The following is a 19,365-nucleotide window of genomic DNA, read 5'->3' on the forward strand; positions in this document are numbered from 1 at the left end:
AAATTTCCTGTCGATGGGTTACTAAAACTTCACACAATACTCCCAATTTGGCCTCACCAATGTCTTATATAACTTTACCATAACATCCCAACTTCAATACTCTGATTTATGAAAGCCAATATGCCAAATGCTCTCTTTATCACTCACTACCTGTAATATCATTTTCAGGGAATTATGTATCTGTATTCCTTGAATCCCTGTCTAAACACAGTACTCAGTGCCCTCCCATTTAGTGTGTCTGTTCTTTATTGGTTGTCCTTCCAAAATGCAACACTTCATACTTGTCTGCATTAAATTCCATCTGCCATTTTACATCTAGTCCAGATCCCTCTGCAAGCTCTGAAAGCCTTCTGTGCTGTTTACAATGCCTCCAATTTTTGTGTCATCTGCAAACTTGCTTATCCAATTTACCACATTATCATCTAGATCATTGATATTGATGATAAACAACAATGGTCCCAGCACCGATCTCTGAGGCACACCACTAGCCATAGGCCTCCAGTCTGAGAAACAATCATCTTCTCCCACTCTCTGGCTTCTCCCATACAGCCGATGTCGATCCCAGTTTATACCCTCACCATGAATACATCTGAGCTTTCCTGACAAACTTCGCAGATGAGACCTTGACTGAAAACCATGTAGACAACATCAACAACCTTTCTTTCATCAACTTTCCAAGTAAGCCCCTCTAAAACCTCTATCAGATTGGTTAAACATGACCATCCATGCCCAAAGCCATGTTGAATATCCCTAATCAGGGATATCCAAACAATTGTATATCCAATCTCTTTGGACATCTTCCAATATTTACCTACTACTGACATCAGGCTCACTGATCTATAATTTCCTGGGATTTTTTGGAGCCTTTTTAAACAACCGAACAGCGTGAGCTACCCTCCAATCCTCCTGCACCACTCTCATGACTAAGGACAATTTAATTATTTCTGCCAGAGCCCCTGTAATTTTTACACTAGCCTCTCTCAAAGTTCAGGGAAAAATAGTGTCAGGCCTGGAGATTTATGCACCTTTATTTGCTTTAAGACAGCAACCACTTCCTCTTCTTTAATCTGCACAAGATCTCAGTTTGTTTTCCTTTCTTCCCTCAACTCTATGCCAGTTTCCTGTGCAAACACTGATTTGATTAATAGAGTACAGGTACACAATCCTTTACCCAGAACCCATGAGGGACAGTGTGTTCCGAATTTCGGATTTTAGAAAGCTATATTTAAGCCCATCCAAATTGTGCTGCCATATACACCCCACCCCTTCCAGTTACCCTGCCGCCGGTCCCTCGCCCGCCCGACTGGCGCCGCCGGTCCCTCGCCCGCCCGACTGGCGCCGCCGGTCCCTCGCCCGCCCGACTGGCGCCGCCGGTCCCTCGCCCGCCCGACTGGCGCCGCCGGTCCCTCGCCCGCCCGACTGGCGCCGCCGGTCCCTCGCCCGCCCGACTGGCGCCGCCGGTCCCTCGCCCGCCCGACTGGCGCCGCCGGTCCCTCGCCCGCCCGACTGGCGCCGCCGGTCCCTCGCCCGCCCGACTGGCGCCGCCGGTCCCTCGCCCGCCCGACTGGCGCCGCCGGTCCCTCGCCCGCCCGACTGGCGCCGCCGGTCCCTCGCCCGCCCGACTGGCGCCGCCGGTCCCTCGCCCGCCCGACTGGCGCCGCCGGTCCCTCGCCCGCCCGACTGGCGCCGCCGGTCCCTCGCCCGCCCGACTGGCGCCGCCGGTCCCTCGCCCGCCCGACTGGCGCCGCCGGTCCCTCGCCCGCCCGACTGGCGCCGCCGGTCCCTCGCCCGCCCGACTGGCGCCGCCGGTCCCTCGCCCGCCCGACTGGCGCCGCCGGTCCCTCGCCCGCCCGACTGGCGCCGCCGGTCCCTCGCCCGCCCGACTGGCGCCGCCGGTCCCTCGCCCGCCCGACTGGCGCCGCCGGTCCCTCGCCCGCCCGACTGGCGCCGCCGGTCCCTCGCCCGCCCGACTGGCGCCGCCGGTCCCTCGCCCGCCCGACTGGCGCCGCCGGTCCCTCGCCCGCCCGACTGGCGCCGCCGGTCCCTCGCCCGCCCGACTGGCGCCGCCGGTCCCTCGCCCGCCCGACTGGCGCCGCCGGTCCCTCGCCCGCCCGACTGGCGCCGCCGGTCCCTCGCCCGCCCGACTGGCGCCGCCGGTCCCTCGCCCGCCCGACTGGCGCCGCCGGTCCCTCGCCCGCCCGACTGGCGCCGCCGGTCCCTCGCCCGCCCGACTGGCGCCGCCGGTCCCTCGCCCGCCCGACTGGCGCCGCCGGTCTCTCGCCTCACTTGCCAAATTTTGGAGCTTTCTTGAATTTTAGATGTCCAGATAAAGGATTGTGTACCTGTATTACTCCCAAGGACAGCAAACACAGTTCATTTCTAATCACTCTTAAGAATAGGAGCAATGGGGGTGGGGGTTGCCCGGCCGAACTTAAACAAATGTGTTTTGGTTGAGTTCTCGTGAAGAACATCAAAAAGACAGTTAAAATCTCAAAATCAAGAATTTTTTCTCCAAATATTGATAAAGCAAGAACCAAGAGACCAAGGCAGCAAAAAAAAAAAAAAGCCAAGGAAGTTTCTACTTAGCCAGGAACATAGTGAAAGCTCAAAAAGGACCGGCGTAAGAGTGACCTTGCGACCGGCAGACCCGGGCAGAGATGAGGAGTCAGGACAAAACTAAATATTATCAACGTGAAATTTTGAGTAATTGATTTTCAGGCGAAACTGTAATGAGAGACATCTGAGAGGATGACTGAAATTAAATAAATAATTGAAGATTTAATGCTGTTACGAGTCCAGAGGACACCATAACCCAGCAGCCATAGAAATACACCAAAACGAATGGTTACTTAACAAAAGTTGCTTTTAATTATCTTTAAACATAAAAACAGGATCAAACTTTAACTTATTAAACTTAACTTCACCTAACTTAACCCCCTTCAAATTCTAAGTTCATGTGTATATGTTCAGGAAAGTTCTTTGATTCACAGTCCAATTTCACTTCTCACTTCTCCAAGGTCACCAGTATCAGGCAATTCTTATACTGTGCACAGAATGAACATTTATGAATTTTCACCAGGCTCTGGTGCTGAAAGGTAAATGATTACCACTCACGGAGGTTCTTGTTGGTTTCAGAGAGAGAGTTGTTTCTCATTGGACACACACAAACTGATTCCCTCTGATTAGCCACTTCGGTGTCTTACCAAAGAAACTTACCCCATCATGGGTTTTCCAAATGATAACCTCTTCTTTCAGGTCACCACAGAATTCCTCTTGTTTCCCTTATTTTAGGAGAAACACTTGCCAACCATTTCCTCTTGTAAGGACAACAAGGGTTTCAACAGGTTGAACTCAGAACTCACAACCCATCTTCAAAATGGGGTTTCCAACAAGCCTGCCAGTGTGCCATGTTGCAGTCTCCCAAATGCTACTGCAGAAGTGTAGAACTGAATTCTCTGTCTCACTCTCTGCTTGCAAAACCACATGACCCCTATTGGAACAACAAACTGCAACCAGACAGATTGCTGGCACTAGAATAGTTTGTGAGCCTGGGCATCTGTTGCTTTAAAGGAGCAATTTACTCCACCACATCAGTCAAATTAACACCTACTTGTGATGTCTCCATTGGCATTCTTCAAAGTATCTGTGAAGTCACTGTGGACGTGAAGTCCCTCTTTCAACAAAGCTCTTGAATTTTAAATGAGATCTCTCTTATGATGTGTTACTCTGTGAAGTGACCTACACACTAAACCCCCACAATCTATCTCTTTTAAAGACATATTTAAATATAATATACCCTGTAACAATGTAAAGAATGACCCAAGTAGAAATAGACTTGGTAAATATACAAGATAAGCTAAAAGCAATGGAAAAAGATGTGAAGAAATGGGAGTTGGACAGACAAGGTCTGCTGGACAAGATCAACTACATGCAAAATTTTAGCAGGCGAAATAATGTTCGAATTATTGGACTGAAAAAAGGGATTGAGGGGAGAGCTCCAGTGACCTTCTTTGAAACATGGATCTAACAAGTGCTGAGAGAAGACAAATTCAGAGAAAAACTACATATTGAAAGGGCTCACTGAAAGCTCGGACCCAGAACAGCCAACAATCAGCGACCACGACCAAACCTGGTAAGACTTTTGCATTACAGGGAAAAAGATACAATTCTAGGGGCAGCATATGGATACTCAAAGCAAAATAATGACCGCCCGTGATTGATCATTAAAAAGTGATTTTTTTTTTTTAAAATCAAGATTTTAGTCCTACTTTGATTAAACAAAGGAAGGAGGTTGACGATCTAAAAAGACAATTGTATTCTAAAAACTTGAAATATTTGATGATATACCCCATGACTCTGAGGGCCAAAATAGCAGAAGGTAATCAGCGATTTTTCAAGACTAAGAACAAAGTGGAAGACTTCTTGCAAGCATTATGAAAAGATCAAGGTTACCAAAGAAGAAGACTGTGAAGAATATTTATAATGGGACTAAGTAAAAGTTGTATTTGTGTTTCAACAATGGTTAAAAAGGAAATTTTATTGAAGTGTTCATGGAAAACTCAGAAAAGAGGAACTCTGGTCTAAAGGGGAGAATGGCACCAGGAGAGGAGTATCTAAAAGATGGCACTAAAAAGAGGGGTAGTTCTTCTTCGAATGATTCCGTGGGCTTTTGGAGTTTCCTGTTAACATCTCCGTCAGGGCAGGGGACATTGTATGTGTTTTTTTTTAAAAAAGGGAAAGATCACTATTATTTAAACAAATGAAAAGGCTTTATTGTTAAATATTATTTAAAAATTGATATGGATAGAATGTTATAATTCATTAGTTTTAATGTTAATGAGATAAACAGACAGTGGAAAGGAAGCAGGTCTTGGCATACCTAAAAAAAAAGGCAGATATAGTCTTTCTACAAGAAACACATCTTACCAAATCGGAACATGCTAAATTAAAAAGAGGATAGGTGGCACAAGTAATATAGTCTTCATTTGGTTCAAAAGGAGAAGCGATTTTAATAAAAATATACCAATAATTATAGAAGAGACATTGACCAAACGGAAGATTTGTAATGGCACATTGTAAAATTTATGCAGAATCATGAACACTTATGAACATTTATGCTCCGAATTATGACAATGAGGCTTTTATGAAGGACATCTTTTTAAAAACAGCAGAGGGAAGACAAAATATATTGGCCAGAGGAGAATTTAATTTCTGTTTAGATCCAATATTGGATAAGTCATCCAAAACAGTAACAAGGGCAAAAGCTATAAAAACGACACTATCATTTATGAAGGATTTAAATTTGATTAATGTATGGAGGTAACTTAACCCCGTAGAAAGAGACTATTCAAGGGTACATGATTCACATACAAGGATTGATTTGTTTTTGTCTGCCCAGTTAAAAAGTAGAGTGGTAAAAACAGAATATTTGGCGAGACTTATCAGATCATTCACCATTAACTTTAACTATTGAAATAATGGATAAACAAGAAAATGTGTATAGATGATGTCTCAATGCCACACTGTTGAGAAGGAAAGACTTTTGCAAGTTTATTAAGAGACAGAACCATTTTGTGAAACTAATCTTTCTTCTACTGCTAAGAGCTTTATAATATGGGATATGCTTAAAACTTATCTAAGAGAAATTATTTCTTATACAAAAAAATCTTGAGAGAATATGCTACAAAGTTGAATGGTTTGGAGAAAGATATAACAAAACTGGAAAAATATCAAAGAACTGGGTTACAAGAGAAATATAGACTATTAGAGAATAAAAATCTGAGATATGACATTACAAACATTTTGAACAGAACTATATTAAAAACTAAAAAATATGAATTATGAGATCTTGCACACAGAGTTCCATCTTGGCAGGTTAGGGTAGAGGAGTCATCTAGGATAATAAAAACAGAGGTTGATATTATATAATTGAAAATAAATAAATAATATTTTTGACATTAGACAAAACTATATAAATCAGAATGATTAGGAGATGAAAATGAGATGGATGAATTTTTAGAAAATATTGAACTTCCAAAATTAGAAAATAAGAATGGGTTGATTTAGATGCCCCTTTCACAAGATAAGAAATTTAGAAAGCTTTGAGCACTTTACAAACTATTAAATGGGTAAGATGTACAGAAATGTAAAGACTTGCCAATTACTTTAGTGGGAAGAGTAAATTGTATTAAAATGGTTATACCAAGATTACAAAATTTTTTTCAATCATGGCCTATTGCTCTACCTAAAAATTTCTCTAAATTATTAAATAATAAGGCAATTCCTATGGAAAAACAAAGTGCCGAGAATTCCATTGGAAAAGCTTACATGGTATGATAAACTGGTAGGATTTAGGCTTCTGGACTTTAAGAAGCATTATTTAGCAGCACAAACTAGATTTTTTTTTTAAATCATGGGAATGAGAGTTTATTGTCATGAATAAGTCATGAAATTCAATGTTTTCTGGCAGCATCTGTAAGGTAAAAACAGCATGAGATGGGACCGGAGAAGGAGTCACCCAGTACTAAGGAGTAACAGAATGCAGATGTGACCTTGTACACTCAAGATAAGCTTTGCACTAACAAGAATGATGTGCAGGAAACTAGCAGAGAAGGACAGCAACAGCTTATTCATTGGACAATGTCATGGTATGATAATTTACTAAGTACGTATCCTAAGGTATATAAAAAACACCACTTGCTGATAACGGCAGAATGCGCCTTCTCCAACTAACTGTTAGTTGCAAGTGTTACAATCCGGCAATAAAGAACAAAGAACCTTGATTTCGACTCAGTCTGGTGTTTGACTCACTCATTCATGAACAAAGCAGACCTAACACCTCGCTGTGCAAACATACATTTTATGGCCATCTTATGATAACTATAAAAAAAATAAAATAATAATAATAGTGCATGAAAAGTAAGGCAGTGCCTTTGGTTCAGTGATTACTCAGGAATCTGATGGCAGCGGGGGAAAAGATGACCTTGTGGAGCTGGATACTTGTCTTTAGGCTCCTGTGCCTTTCCCCCTCAATGGTAGTAGTGATGAGGGCATGGCCTGAATGGTGTGAGCCTTTGAGGATAGAAGTTGCTTTTTTAAGACAGTGTCTCGAGTAGATGTCCTCATTGGAGTGAAGTCTGGTGCCTGTGATGTCGGAAACCAAGTTAACAACCCTCTGGAATTTTTTTCTTGTCCTGAGAGTTGACACTTCCATACCAGGCAGTGATGCAATCAGCCAGAATGCTCTCCATGGTTCATCTGTAAAAGTTTACAAGTCTTTGGTGACATTCCAAACTGCCTCAGACCCCTCTAAAGTATAGCCACTGGCAAGCCTTCTTTGTGATTGTATCAACGTGGAGGCTCCAGGATGGATCCTCAGAGATGTTGACACATGGGAGTTTGAAGTTCTTGACCCTCTCCACTACAGAGCCCTCGATGAGGACTGGGTCATGCTCCCGACTTCCTCCTGAAGTCCTTTGAAGATAGTCACGCTTCTTGAATCCGAATGGGATTGTATTCAATAAAAGAGGGGACAGCAAAGGACTTTATTTATAAATGGAATGCTAAGATAATAACAAAAATAGATAACACTATATTAATACATATGATTAGAATATGGCAAAAAATTAATGAGTGTATGGGGAAAAAAAGCAGGGATATCACTAAGAACACCATTATGTAAAAATGTGTTGCTCCCCAGAAATCTGGGAAACAAAATATTGAATTCCTGGGATGACAAAGGAGTAAGATATATTGATAATTGCTATGTTGAAGCTTCCTTGGATGGATCAGTCTTGCTAATGTGATAGGATACACCAGGAATTGCAATGGAAAAGTCTAGTATATGCAATGTTTATGTGCCCGTCCAACTAAATCAGGATTTTATTCTCTAGTGTACAGAAGAAAAAGTACATGCTCCCTATCATCTGTAGAGGAATGTTTCAGTTATTCTCAAGTCCACAAAAATTTTTTAAAAAAAGGAAATTTTAAAAATATACTTGGTTTTTTAGCCCCAATTCCTTTCCTGAAAGTAATGATATAGTGGTAAAAACATAACTTCCCTCTTACTCCCAAGTTAAAATTAGAGTCAGACCAAATTATGTCAGTGTCTGGCATGCATCAGCAGAAAAGTTGCCAACTTTGAAATGAGGTCCATGAATCCTATTCACTCGGTTCCAAAAAAACCCAGCAGTGATCATCTTCTGGTCTCTCCAGAGTTATGGAAGTACCTTGAACAACTAACTGTGCAGCCACCTAGATTCTGGTGGATAGACAAAGTTAAGATTGTCAATAAGCTTCTGGAGGAACACAACAGATCAGATAGCTCCCATGGGGAGAAAATGTCAGTCAATGCTGTACATCTGAACCTCTCAATGAGATTAAGGTTTAAAAGGGAGTGGTATTTAGTATATCAATGGGGAAAGAATCTGGGAGAGGCCAAAAGGTGACAGGATATTGGAATGAAGATGGGAGAGGTGAAGAGACAGGTAGAGGGCAAGACCAATGGAAAGGAAAAGAGTTAGAGAGAAAAGTAAGAATTAAGGAGTAGGTGAAAAGATAGAAACATTGAGACCAGACAGAAGTTTGGGGAAGTTACCCAAAAATACAAAAACCCATGTTCGTGATGTTGAGTTTAAAGCTGATCGTGAGGCATATGATGTGTTGTTCCTCAAATTTTCATTAGCTTCACCTTGACAATAAATGAGGCAGAGGACAGATACATCTGTATTAGATGCTAATGGAATTGAAGTAATGGGTTACAGGAAGCTCAAACCCTGACCCACAAATAGAGCCAAATGTTAGGTGAGGTAGTCATTCAACCTGCAATTGGTCTCACCAATAAAAAGAGACTAAATTGAATGTACCAAATGCAGTAGATTAGATTAGATGATGCATTTACAGCTTTGCCTCATCAGGAATGTTTGCTCAACTTATCTTTATCCCAGTCTTTTTTACTATCAATTTCTTGTAAAATACAATAAAAATCAGATATATATCCCTTTTTTGGTATTGAAAGTACATATTCTTCAAAACTAGATTCAGGCAATAAAATCATATGTCGACCACATAACTGTTTTACAAAAGATCTTAATTGATAATATACAAATATAGAATTTGCACTAATACAATATTTCCTTTGTAATTCGTCAAAGGAACAAAAACAACCCTCAGAAAAACAATCAGATAAATTTTTTATTACCTTCTTTTCCCATTGTTTCAAAGTGGCATTGGAGACCGTAAAAGGAACAAGTTGATTATTATATAATGGCAATCTTCCAGAATATATATTTTTAAGTCCCAATTTTTTAAGTTTACTTGTCCATAAATTCAATAAATGTTTCAATATTGGCACATCATAAGTTCGTAATAAATTTTTATTCCATCGAAACAAAAACTCATGAGGAAATTTTTCTAAAATAACCGCCATTTCTATCTTTACCCAACTAGGTGGGTTGTCCATATTCATTAATGCATTAAGAAATTTGAATTGAGCTGCTTCATAATAATGCTGAAAATTCGGTAATCTTAAACCTCCAAATTGAAAATCCCACATCAATTTTCTCATTGCTACTCTCGGAAATTTTCCCTTCCATAAGAATTCTCTAATCGCTTTATATAAATCCTTAAAAAAACTTTTTTTTAAAAAATAAGGAATTGATTGAAACAAATATTGTATTCTAGGAAAAATATTCATTTTTATGGTATTAATCCTCCCTAGTAAACCCAAAGGTAGATCCCTCCACCTAATCAAATCTAATTTAATCCTTTTTATTAAAGGAAAATAATTAATTGAATATAAAAAGATTTAGGACATAAAATAGCTGAAGAAGCTTGGATGGAAATTTGTCAGAATAGCATTTGGAAATTAATTAATGCTAGACTAGCGATGATTAATTATAATTTTATTCATCAGCTATATTTAACGCCGGAGAAATTAAAAAAATTTGGTTTTAGTAAGTTGGATTCTTGTTTTCGATGTGATCAGACGGCCAATACTTTTTTTGCATACTGTTTGGCTTTGTGATCGATTGCAACAGTTTTGGAAAGGTATTCAATCTGTTTTTAACAGTTTATATAATATCCATCTTGTATTAGATCCCGATATATTTTTATTAGGGAACATGCAATCATTAATCGATTTAGGTTTAGACGATTATCAGATTTCATTTATTTATTTAGCTTTAGTTGTGGCTAAGAAATGTATAGCACTTACTTGGAAAGATAGAAATATACTAACTTTAGATAAGTGGTATTTGGAAATGAAATTTTGTTTGACTATGGAAAGGATATCTTTTTCAATTCAGGATAAGATGTCTTTTTATAAGTTAAAGTAGACTCCGTTTGCTAATTATATGCATTTAAGTTTGATTTAAATATATGTTTAAGTGTGATATTTTAGTATTGACAATTTTTTTTGTTGTTGTTAGAATTTTTTTAGGTTAAGTTTTATCTCTTTTTTTGTAAGTGGGTATTTTTTTTCATATATAATATTGTCAATTTTATTAACTCTTCACTCTTTATTTCGGGGGGGAGGGTTGAACTAATTTTATGTTAGACTATTAATATTGTGTTACAATTAACGGGGGGGGTTATTTTGTGTAGTTTTCTGATGTAATATTGTAATCATACCTTTAAAAAAATTTTTTTCTATTTTTCTTTAAATGTAATTCTTTATTGTATTCACATTATAAAAATTTCAAATAAAGTCTTTAAAAAAAAAGGAATGTTTGCTCATGGCCATGGAAGGGGGTGGGGGCGAAATATAGGGCAAGATTTGCACTGTCTGTAATTACAGCTAGAAGTGCCCGAATGGATGGAAGGATATGTGGGCAGGGAAGAGCAAACAAAAGATTCTGAGAAAGTCTATTTCTTGCTAAAAGCATAGGGGAAGATATAGTTGGTGATGGGATCTGGTTGAAGTTGATAGTGTGTCAGAGGATAATGTGCAAGAGGTGGACGCTGGTTGGCTGGAAAGCAAGGATCAAAGGGACTTTGTCCTTGTTCTCCCAGAAAGGGAGATGGGATTAAGGCAGAATTTTTAAAATGGAAGAGATATGGATACTCAAGTTCATCCAGCAGCTCACTGTTTGCTCCTCATATCTACAGTTCTGTTTCTCTAAAGATCATCTTCCATTATCTCAGTAATTAAGCAACTGAGAGTGAGAGTAGAAGACACTCTTATGCAAATTGGTAAGTAATATTTTTTTTGCTTCCACACCCTTGACACTAAATAAGCAGACAGTGTCTTAATGTTTGGGAAGGCAACTTTGGACATGTCAGGACTTATGGCAAACTAAAAGATAGATAATTATGGCAAATTAACATCTATTTCTATTTTAGTGTGTATTTCTTTGGATAACAAATTTGGATGAAGTTTTGGCAGGGGTGGGAGAAGTGTGGTGATAATATTGCCAGCATGTTTTGCTATTTTAAGATATTTTCCAAGGGAGCACAGGCAGTAACAATGTTCTGACTAAAATCTTTTCTTCCCTTTGCATTTCCACAAATATTTCCCAACTCACATCTCAGATACAAAAACAAAAAAATGCTAAAGAAAGTCATTTCAGGATTCTAGCAGTTTAAAAAAAACCTTTTAATTGTTTTTCTTTCCAGAGTTACGTTTTGGATGGTGCCAGTGAGTCAAGTGATCAAATGTACACCCCTGTGATGTAGATGCTGAAGTGCTAACAGCTCGTGTACAAAATAGCCCTCAGATCCAAACACCAATTTTAAACCAACCACTCAATGTGCACCTTATTTGTGCAATGCTGAGTTATGAGCCAAATACTTTCCCTGGACACATTTACAATCTTGGTCTTATCCAGTAATTGCTATTCGTCCATCTGCTGTTTCTGGGATTTAAGATTCCATCAGCAAACACGCACACAAAGCAAACTGAAGTTCAAATACCTTGTTCACTAGGGATGTAACTTTCATCATAATCCTCTTCGAGGATTATTTGGTCTCCTATCCGTAGTGCATTTGCTGTCATTTCAGTTTAAAAGTGCAGCAGTGCTTCCCTATAAAATGAAGAAAAAAGTTACACAAAGTAAATGACGGAAATAAAACAGAAACAAAAAACATTTCATTTTAACATAATTCCACATGCAACTGTAGCAAAATACTGTAATCAAAGTCAATAAGTTTGTTCTCTGAAATATCAAATTAAGTTTCACTATTCATTTGTAGAAGAAGGCTGCTTCAAATTTAACTTTCACTTCAGTCTGCCTCCAATACACCTTAACCCGAGATCAGAGATGACCCTAGCTAGTCAACAAGCATCCTAATCTTAATATGCATAACAAAAGCATTTGCATTTATGCAACCATTAAATCGATTTGATTTTGTAGCCCTCTGTCATCCTAGTATTCTGAAAATTATCAATTACAATCTCAGGCACTTCACTGTAGTCGAGGACAGTTTCCAATGATGAAGATGAGACTAAATTCTCAATTACTTGTCTGTTTTGGGTGTTGGTGAAAATAGTCTGAAAGGGTGCTTTAGGATGAAGATCAGTCATATGACAGCAATGCAAACCTTAGTTTAGCACAGTGGTGCTCAACCTTTTTCTTTCCACTCACATACCACCTCAAGTAATCCCTTACTAACCTCAGAGCACCTATGGCATCCGAAGAGTGGTAAGTGCTACTCATCAGAATTTATTGTCAAGAACAAGTCATGAAATTTGGTGTCTTGCGGTCACATCATAGTGCAAACATTCATATTACAACCATCTCACAACATACTACATTTTTAAAAATGCACAAAAAGTAAGGGAGTGTCTTTGGTTCATTTATTCAAGAATCTGATGGCAGCAAGAAAGAAGCTGTCCTTGCGCTCGTCTAGGCTGCCAATGGCAGCAAAATGAAGAGGGCATGGCCTGGGTGGTGGAGATGTTGGAGAATAGAGGCTGCTTTTTTAAGACATCATCTTAGGTAGATGTCCTTACTGGTGCCTATGATGTCACAGGCCAAGTTAACAACCCTCAAGTTTATTCTTGTCCAGATAGTTGGCACCTCCATACCAGGCAGTGATTCATCAGCCAGAATGCTCTCCATGGTACATCTGTAGAAGTTTACTAGAGTCTTTGGTGATGTATCAAATTACCTCAGACATCTCTCACAAAGTATAGCCGCTGGCGAGCCTTCTTTTAGATTGCATCAACATGGAGGATCTGAGACAGACGCTCAGAGAAGTTGACACCCAGGAATTCGAAGTTCTTGACCCTCTCCACTACTGAGACCTCAGTGATGACTGAGTCATGTTCCCCTGACTTCAGTCCACAATCATTTCCTTGGTTTTGCTGATGTTCAGCGCAAGATTGTTGTGGTTACACCATTCAATGAGCTGATCGATCTCCCTCCTGTTCGCTTCCTCATTACTGTTTGTGAATCTGCTGACAACTGTGGTGTCATTGGCAAACTTGTAGATAGCATTCGAATTGTGCACAGTCATGGATGTATAACGAGTAGAGCATTGGGCTAAGCACGCATCCTTGGGGAGGAGGAGATGATGTTTCCAATCGTACTTTCTGTGGTCTTCCAATGAGAAAGTCAAGGATCCAGTTGCAGAGCAGGATACAGAGACCTAGAGTTTGTAGCTTCTTGACCAGTACTGGTACTGAAGGCCGAGCTGTAGTTGATGAAGAGCAGCTGAATGTATTGATTGCTGTTTTCGAGCTGATCCAGAGCTGAGTGAAGAACTAGCAATATTGCATCTGCTGTGGACCGATTGTGATGATGGTCCAGATCTTTGCTCAGTTACTTCTGGACAAGACCAACTTCTCAAAGCATTTTATCATAGTAGTAGTTAGGGCCTCTGGGCAGTAGTCGCTGCGGCATCTCACACTACTCTTCTTGGGTACTGGGATGATTTTGTTTTTTGTAAATTTTATTTTTCATTTGCATCAATACAAGTACAGTATTTATCCATATCATAGAGAATAGTAAAATACAATGATGCAAAAATATTAGATATTTTCATATTTTCTCCCCCTCCCTCCCCAAAAAATAGGAAAGATAGAAGAAAGCCTGCCTTATAATATCCTCTTGATTAGTTAAATTTCAACTTTACATAATGATCTTGAATTAACAAAGATGAGTTGGAGCGGGAGTGGTGGATGCTGTAGATTAAATCATAGCAATAAAATCCATAAAGGTTTCCAAATATCAATTTTTTATGGTTGATTCTGTAAATTATATGTTATTTTCTCTAATGGTATACAGAATTTAGTAATTCTGTTTGCCATGTCTTCAACCCCACATTGTCTAATTTCCATGTTACAACTACACATTTCTTTGCTATTGCTGTACTTGAAAACTTCTTCTGATAAATCTCTAACTCCAAATCAAAAATATCTTCTAATAAAAATATTTTAGGATCTTTCAAAACTTGCATCTTCATAACTCGCCCCAATAAAATACTTACATCTTCCCCAAATTTTCCTACTTTTTCCACATTGCCAAACTGCATGCCAAAAAGTTCCTACTTCTTTATTACATCTAAAACATTGATCAGAACAATTTGAATTAATTTCATCTAATTTATATGGAGTATAATTGATGTAAAAAAAATTAAATTGTACCATTTGGTATCTAACATTAATTGATTTAGTTACTCTTTTTGACCCCACTTCTTGAATATTTATATTTAAATCTCTTTCCCATCTTAATTTAAATTTAAATAGACCTTTTTTCTGCATAGTATCTTGCAATTTCATATTCATATTAGTAATAGATCTTTTGATAAATGTGTTATTAAATATTCAAATTAACCTGTTCATGTCATCTAAAATTCATCCCTTTCTTTTTAAATATGATTTAAGCTGATAATAAGAAAAAATGGTATTATTTGGTATATTATACTCATCTTTCAATTGGTCACAAGTAAAAAAAACAGAACCCAAAAACCAATCCTTTATCCCTTTTTATTCCACAACTGTACAAAATATCAAAATAAACATTAACTGTAAAAGGAATCAAAGGATTTTGCTTTTTAATAACATTGTAACCAACTGATAATTCTTCATTCCTCTTTCTACATGTATTCCATTCCATACTTTAAGTATATGTTTCAAAATTGGTGTATCTATTTGCCCTTTCAACAATTCTTCATGCCATTTATACAAAATATGCTCAGAATTCTTTTCTCCTATTTTACTCATTTAATTTTGCACCCACACTGTCTTTTCATCAGTCTGATAACAAGAGGACAAAAGTCCTGTTTATAGTAATTTTTAAAATTAGGCATTCATAAACCCCCCCTGGTCATATTTCCTTGTTAATTTTTCCAATGCCATCCAAAGACATTTTGTCTCGCCAAATAAATCTTCTTACACTTTTATATAAATCTTGAAAAATCATTGTTGGTACAAAAATTGGTAATGATTGTATTCTAGGAAAAATTAATTGCAAAAAAAACATCTTGTATAAATTTCCCATTTAATATATATGCACCGAATATAGAGAAAGTCCAATATTCAGAACAAATTTTACAATTTACCATTACATATCTCCCCACTTTATCAATAATTACTTCCAATATTTTAATTGGTAAACTTTCATTTATTAATATCGCTACTCCTCTAGCTTTAGAGTTAAATGTAGAAGACAATACCCTTCCTACCCAGTCTATCTTTAATTTCACATGTTCTACTTCCGTTAAATGAGTTTCTTGTAAAAAAAGCCACATCTACTTTAGTTCTTCTTCAAATAGCTTAATAACCTTTTTCTCTTTATCAGATTCGGAATTTAATTAATATTAATACTATTAAAAGATAATTTCCCTGTCATTAGACACCAAAATTAAAGCAAATGTCCATCCAGTGTTATTCCCCCTCCTCCCCACTCACCCCAACTCTCCTAGAGTATCTAGTATATCTATAAACTAGATAGACAAACAGTCTAGGCTTAAAACAAAAAAGAAAAAGTAGAGAAAGGAAAAGAAAAAAAATTAAAGAAAAACCCCAGAGGCGCATGATGTAAAGCGTCTCTACTCCCCTGATCTATGCGGGATGGAAAAGATATCACATTAGTGCCCATGACTCTGCAGTGGTCAGCATCATATTCCCCACTAACTCACTCGAAATACCGTACAATCCCTTACTATAATCTTTTCAATAAACCTTATAATCCATTAATCTTATCAAATATAATAGATCATGCACATTATAGGTTAAACCTTCCTTCCTCTTTAAGTTCTCTCAAAACACAATATACTTTCAGTTATAGCAAAAAAATCTTTCAGTTGTGTAATTAATTCAGGTATCAACAGCCACCTGTTGGTCTTTAGCAGGCAATGAATCGGTACCTTTGCTTCATTAGGCTCAGTAAAAATTGTATTCCTCCCTCCCAGGATGAATACTTTCAATGCAGCTGGATATCTCAAAACAAAGGCATAGCTTTTTTTCCATAACTTATCTTTAACCGGATTAAACTCTCTTCTCTTTTACAGCAATACAAAACTTATGTCTGGATAAAAGTAAATCTTATTTCCATTATAGATCAAAGGTGATTGTCTTTCTTTAGCTTGTTTTGCTGCCAAATCCAATATCTTTTCTCTTACTTCATATCAAAAGAATCTGACAAGTATTGGACAGGACCTTTGGTCAGGCTGAGGTTTAGGTCTCAATATCCTATGGGTTTGCTCCATCTCCAAGTCTTGAAATTCAGCCTGATCCAAAGATTCTGGTATCCACCGTTGCAAAAATTTTTTCATGTCTTGACCTTCAACCCCTTCTTTAAGTCCAACAATCATAATATTATTCTGTCTACTAAAGTTTTACAAAATGTCTATTTTTTTGCATTAACTGATCATGCTTTACAGCAGCCTGTGCTTGTACTTTTTTCATTTGGTCTTTGATATTTTGAATCTCAAATTCATTCCCTTTAATTTTACCATCCACTATTTCAACTTGTTGCATTAATCTTTCCATCTTTTCATCTTTTCATCATTCTTTCTTACTTCATCAGTTAATACTTCCATGGATTGTCTTCAAAAGTCTAAACATTGCTTCATTTCTCCAGAAGATAAAGAAGCCTCTGCACCTTTTTCTGCTTTTCTCTTGATTGTAGGTCGCTCTTGATCTTTCCTTTGCTTTTCCAGGTCCTCTTCTTGATCACTGGAGCTGTGAGTGTCTTGTATCTTTTTTAAAAATTTCCTCCTTTTCTTTTGTTCTCTGTGCATGCGTGAGGAGTTATGCACGCACAAAGTCACTTCTTCAGTTGATGTCGGTGGCCATTGCTGGAGGAGACCTTGTGCAGCAGTGTCCAAGGTCTCCCCAGCTTCTGGCTGCTCTCCTTTGGATACCACCTTACAAACAGCTCCAGGATCCTTTCTCAAGGTTGGCCTCTCTTTTTCTTCTTTCTTTTCTTGCTCAGTTTCTTGTTTTGCAGTAAGGCCTTTATCCTTCTTTGTTGGCATTGTTAATGTCTTCTGTATGTCTTCAGACAGTTCTTCCTTATACTTTCTGTAACTTTTATAGTTTTTTTTTTAAACTCACTTTCTCAACTTTTTTTAAGGACAGCAGGGATTATCAGTCCAACCACACATCATCACGTGGCACGTCCCCTTGAGTGATGGGATGATTGATGCCCTTTTGAAGCAAGTGGGAACCTCTGACTGAAGCAATGAGAGGTTGAAAATGTCTGGGAACACTCCAGCTAGTTGGTTGGTGCCGATTTTCAGTACCCTGTCAGGTACGCTGTCAGGGCCTGATACCTTTCAAGGGTTCACCCTCTTGAATGATGTTCTGACGTCGCCCTCAGAGGCAGATACTGCTGATGTTTGGAAATTCTAACACTTCGGTCAGGTGGAATCCAAAGATAAAGCATTTGGTCAAGTCCCTCTATGGTGACCAGAGCATGAAAGTCTCAGCCAGCACTCTAGCAGAGAACAAAGGAAGTGCTGCCATGATAGGGGTACGACACCAGCAGATTTTCCATACCATCATATCTTATTCCAAAACACATTTAATTTTATTTTTCATTAAAAAATACGTTACTCAGTAGAATAATACATTTTCCAGTGAACCAGTTTTAACAGAGTAGAGGACACATGGCCCAGTGTGTTTCAAGTGAGAGTGGGAAACTGGTCCCATGAGTTTCAAAGGAATGTGGAAAAGAGGACCCTGGTGAACAAAAGGAAGCAACAAGAATCTAGGCCCCAATGACAGAAAGGGAGAGAGGAAATCAACACCCAATAAGCCAGATCCCCAATCATTACAATGCCTGGATAGTCAGAAAGCAGATCACTGAAATTTTGATATCAATTCCTTTATTTTCACATAATATTACATGAAATTGTTTTCTGCCTGCCACAAGGTAGGCAAAGAATCACCATTAGTGTCACCTGGCACCCTTACAGTAAGAGTGAAAGAGAAGCAAAGAGTCCCTTCAGAGTTACTAAGTGTCCATGGATTCACCTCCAGAGCTCCCATAGCCTCTGTAGCATTGGCACCCTGAGCTCCAGATCAAACCTCTAACAAGATAAGCGCCAAAGGACCTTCAGGAGCCCTTCTTGCCCTCAGCACCCCCTCAAATCCTAGTTTGAATACCTGGTTTCCATGAACCAGTCTCAAATTCGCTGCAGTCCATGTGGGTCCCCCAACCACAAGTCGGCAGCAGCCTGTGTGGGTCCATCAGCCGCTGAGCCCCTCACTAGTACGCCACCATGGTCACTGTCCTGTAGGGTCATCTCCTCTGCTTCTCCTTCTCAATGGGGGGGGGGGGGTGGTAATCACCCTGCTCCAGGCCACTGCTCCCTGGAGTCCGCAACTCCTCATGGCTGCTGCCATTGGCCGCAGACCTTCCATTTGCAGGATTTTAACTTAAAAACACCATCAGCTCATTGAACAGGCAATTTAATGCCTATATGGAACCACTGGCATTAGGACCAGGTGGTTGAACTGTCTGGAGCAGTGCTGGGTTTCTTCTCTCAGCTCAACTGTCCACAACAGTGACAACAGTTCTGGCTGTATCGTCATATTTTTTCTATATTTGCCATTGCTCTAAGACTATGTCAAGTAAAATATAAAACATCAGAGTCAACTTAAAATGAAAATATAGAAACAGAATTTATCGTCATGAACAAGTCACAAAATTCGGTGTTTTGTCGCAGCATCACAGTGCAGGCATTCATTGAAACCACCTTACAGCAATTTTTTTTTAAATAACAGTGCACAAAAAGTGAGGCAGTGTTCTTGGATCACTGATTATTCAGGAATCTGTTAGCAGCGGGGAAAGATTCTGTCCTTGTGCCACTAAGTGCTCGTCTTTAGGCTCCTGTACTTTTTTTTTTACCCCAATGGTAGTGGAGTGAAAAGGGCATGGATTGTGTGGTGGGGGCCCTTGAGGATAGAGGCTGCTT

The 19,365-nt window shown here is 39.1% G+C and overlaps 1 protein-coding gene across 3 annotated transcripts in view; it reads right to left on the minus strand.

Moving 5' to 3' along the window:
• Nucleotides 1–19,365, minus strand: part of LOC138741246 (centrosomal protein of 164 kDa-like) — a 177,493-nt gene that overhangs the window by 148,243 nt on the left and 9,885 nt on the right. For all 3 annotated transcript variants that reach the window (XM_069895013.1, XM_069895014.1, XM_069895015.1), the window contains exon 2: nucleotides 11,911–12,020. In XM_069895013.1, coding sequence (XP_069751114.1) covers nucleotides 11,911–11,992 — 82 coding nt within the window. In that variant the 5' untranslated portion in view covers nucleotides 11,993–12,020. The remainder of the gene's footprint in view (nucleotides 1–11,910; nucleotides 12,021–19,365) is intronic.

This window comes from Narcine bancroftii, chromosome 8 (genome assembly GCF_036971445.1).
Source record: "Narcine bancroftii isolate sNarBan1 chromosome 8, sNarBan1.hap1, whole genome shotgun sequence".
In the NCBI taxonomy this organism is placed as follows: domain Eukaryota; kingdom Metazoa; phylum Chordata; class Chondrichthyes; order Torpediniformes; family Narcinidae; genus Narcine; species Narcine bancroftii.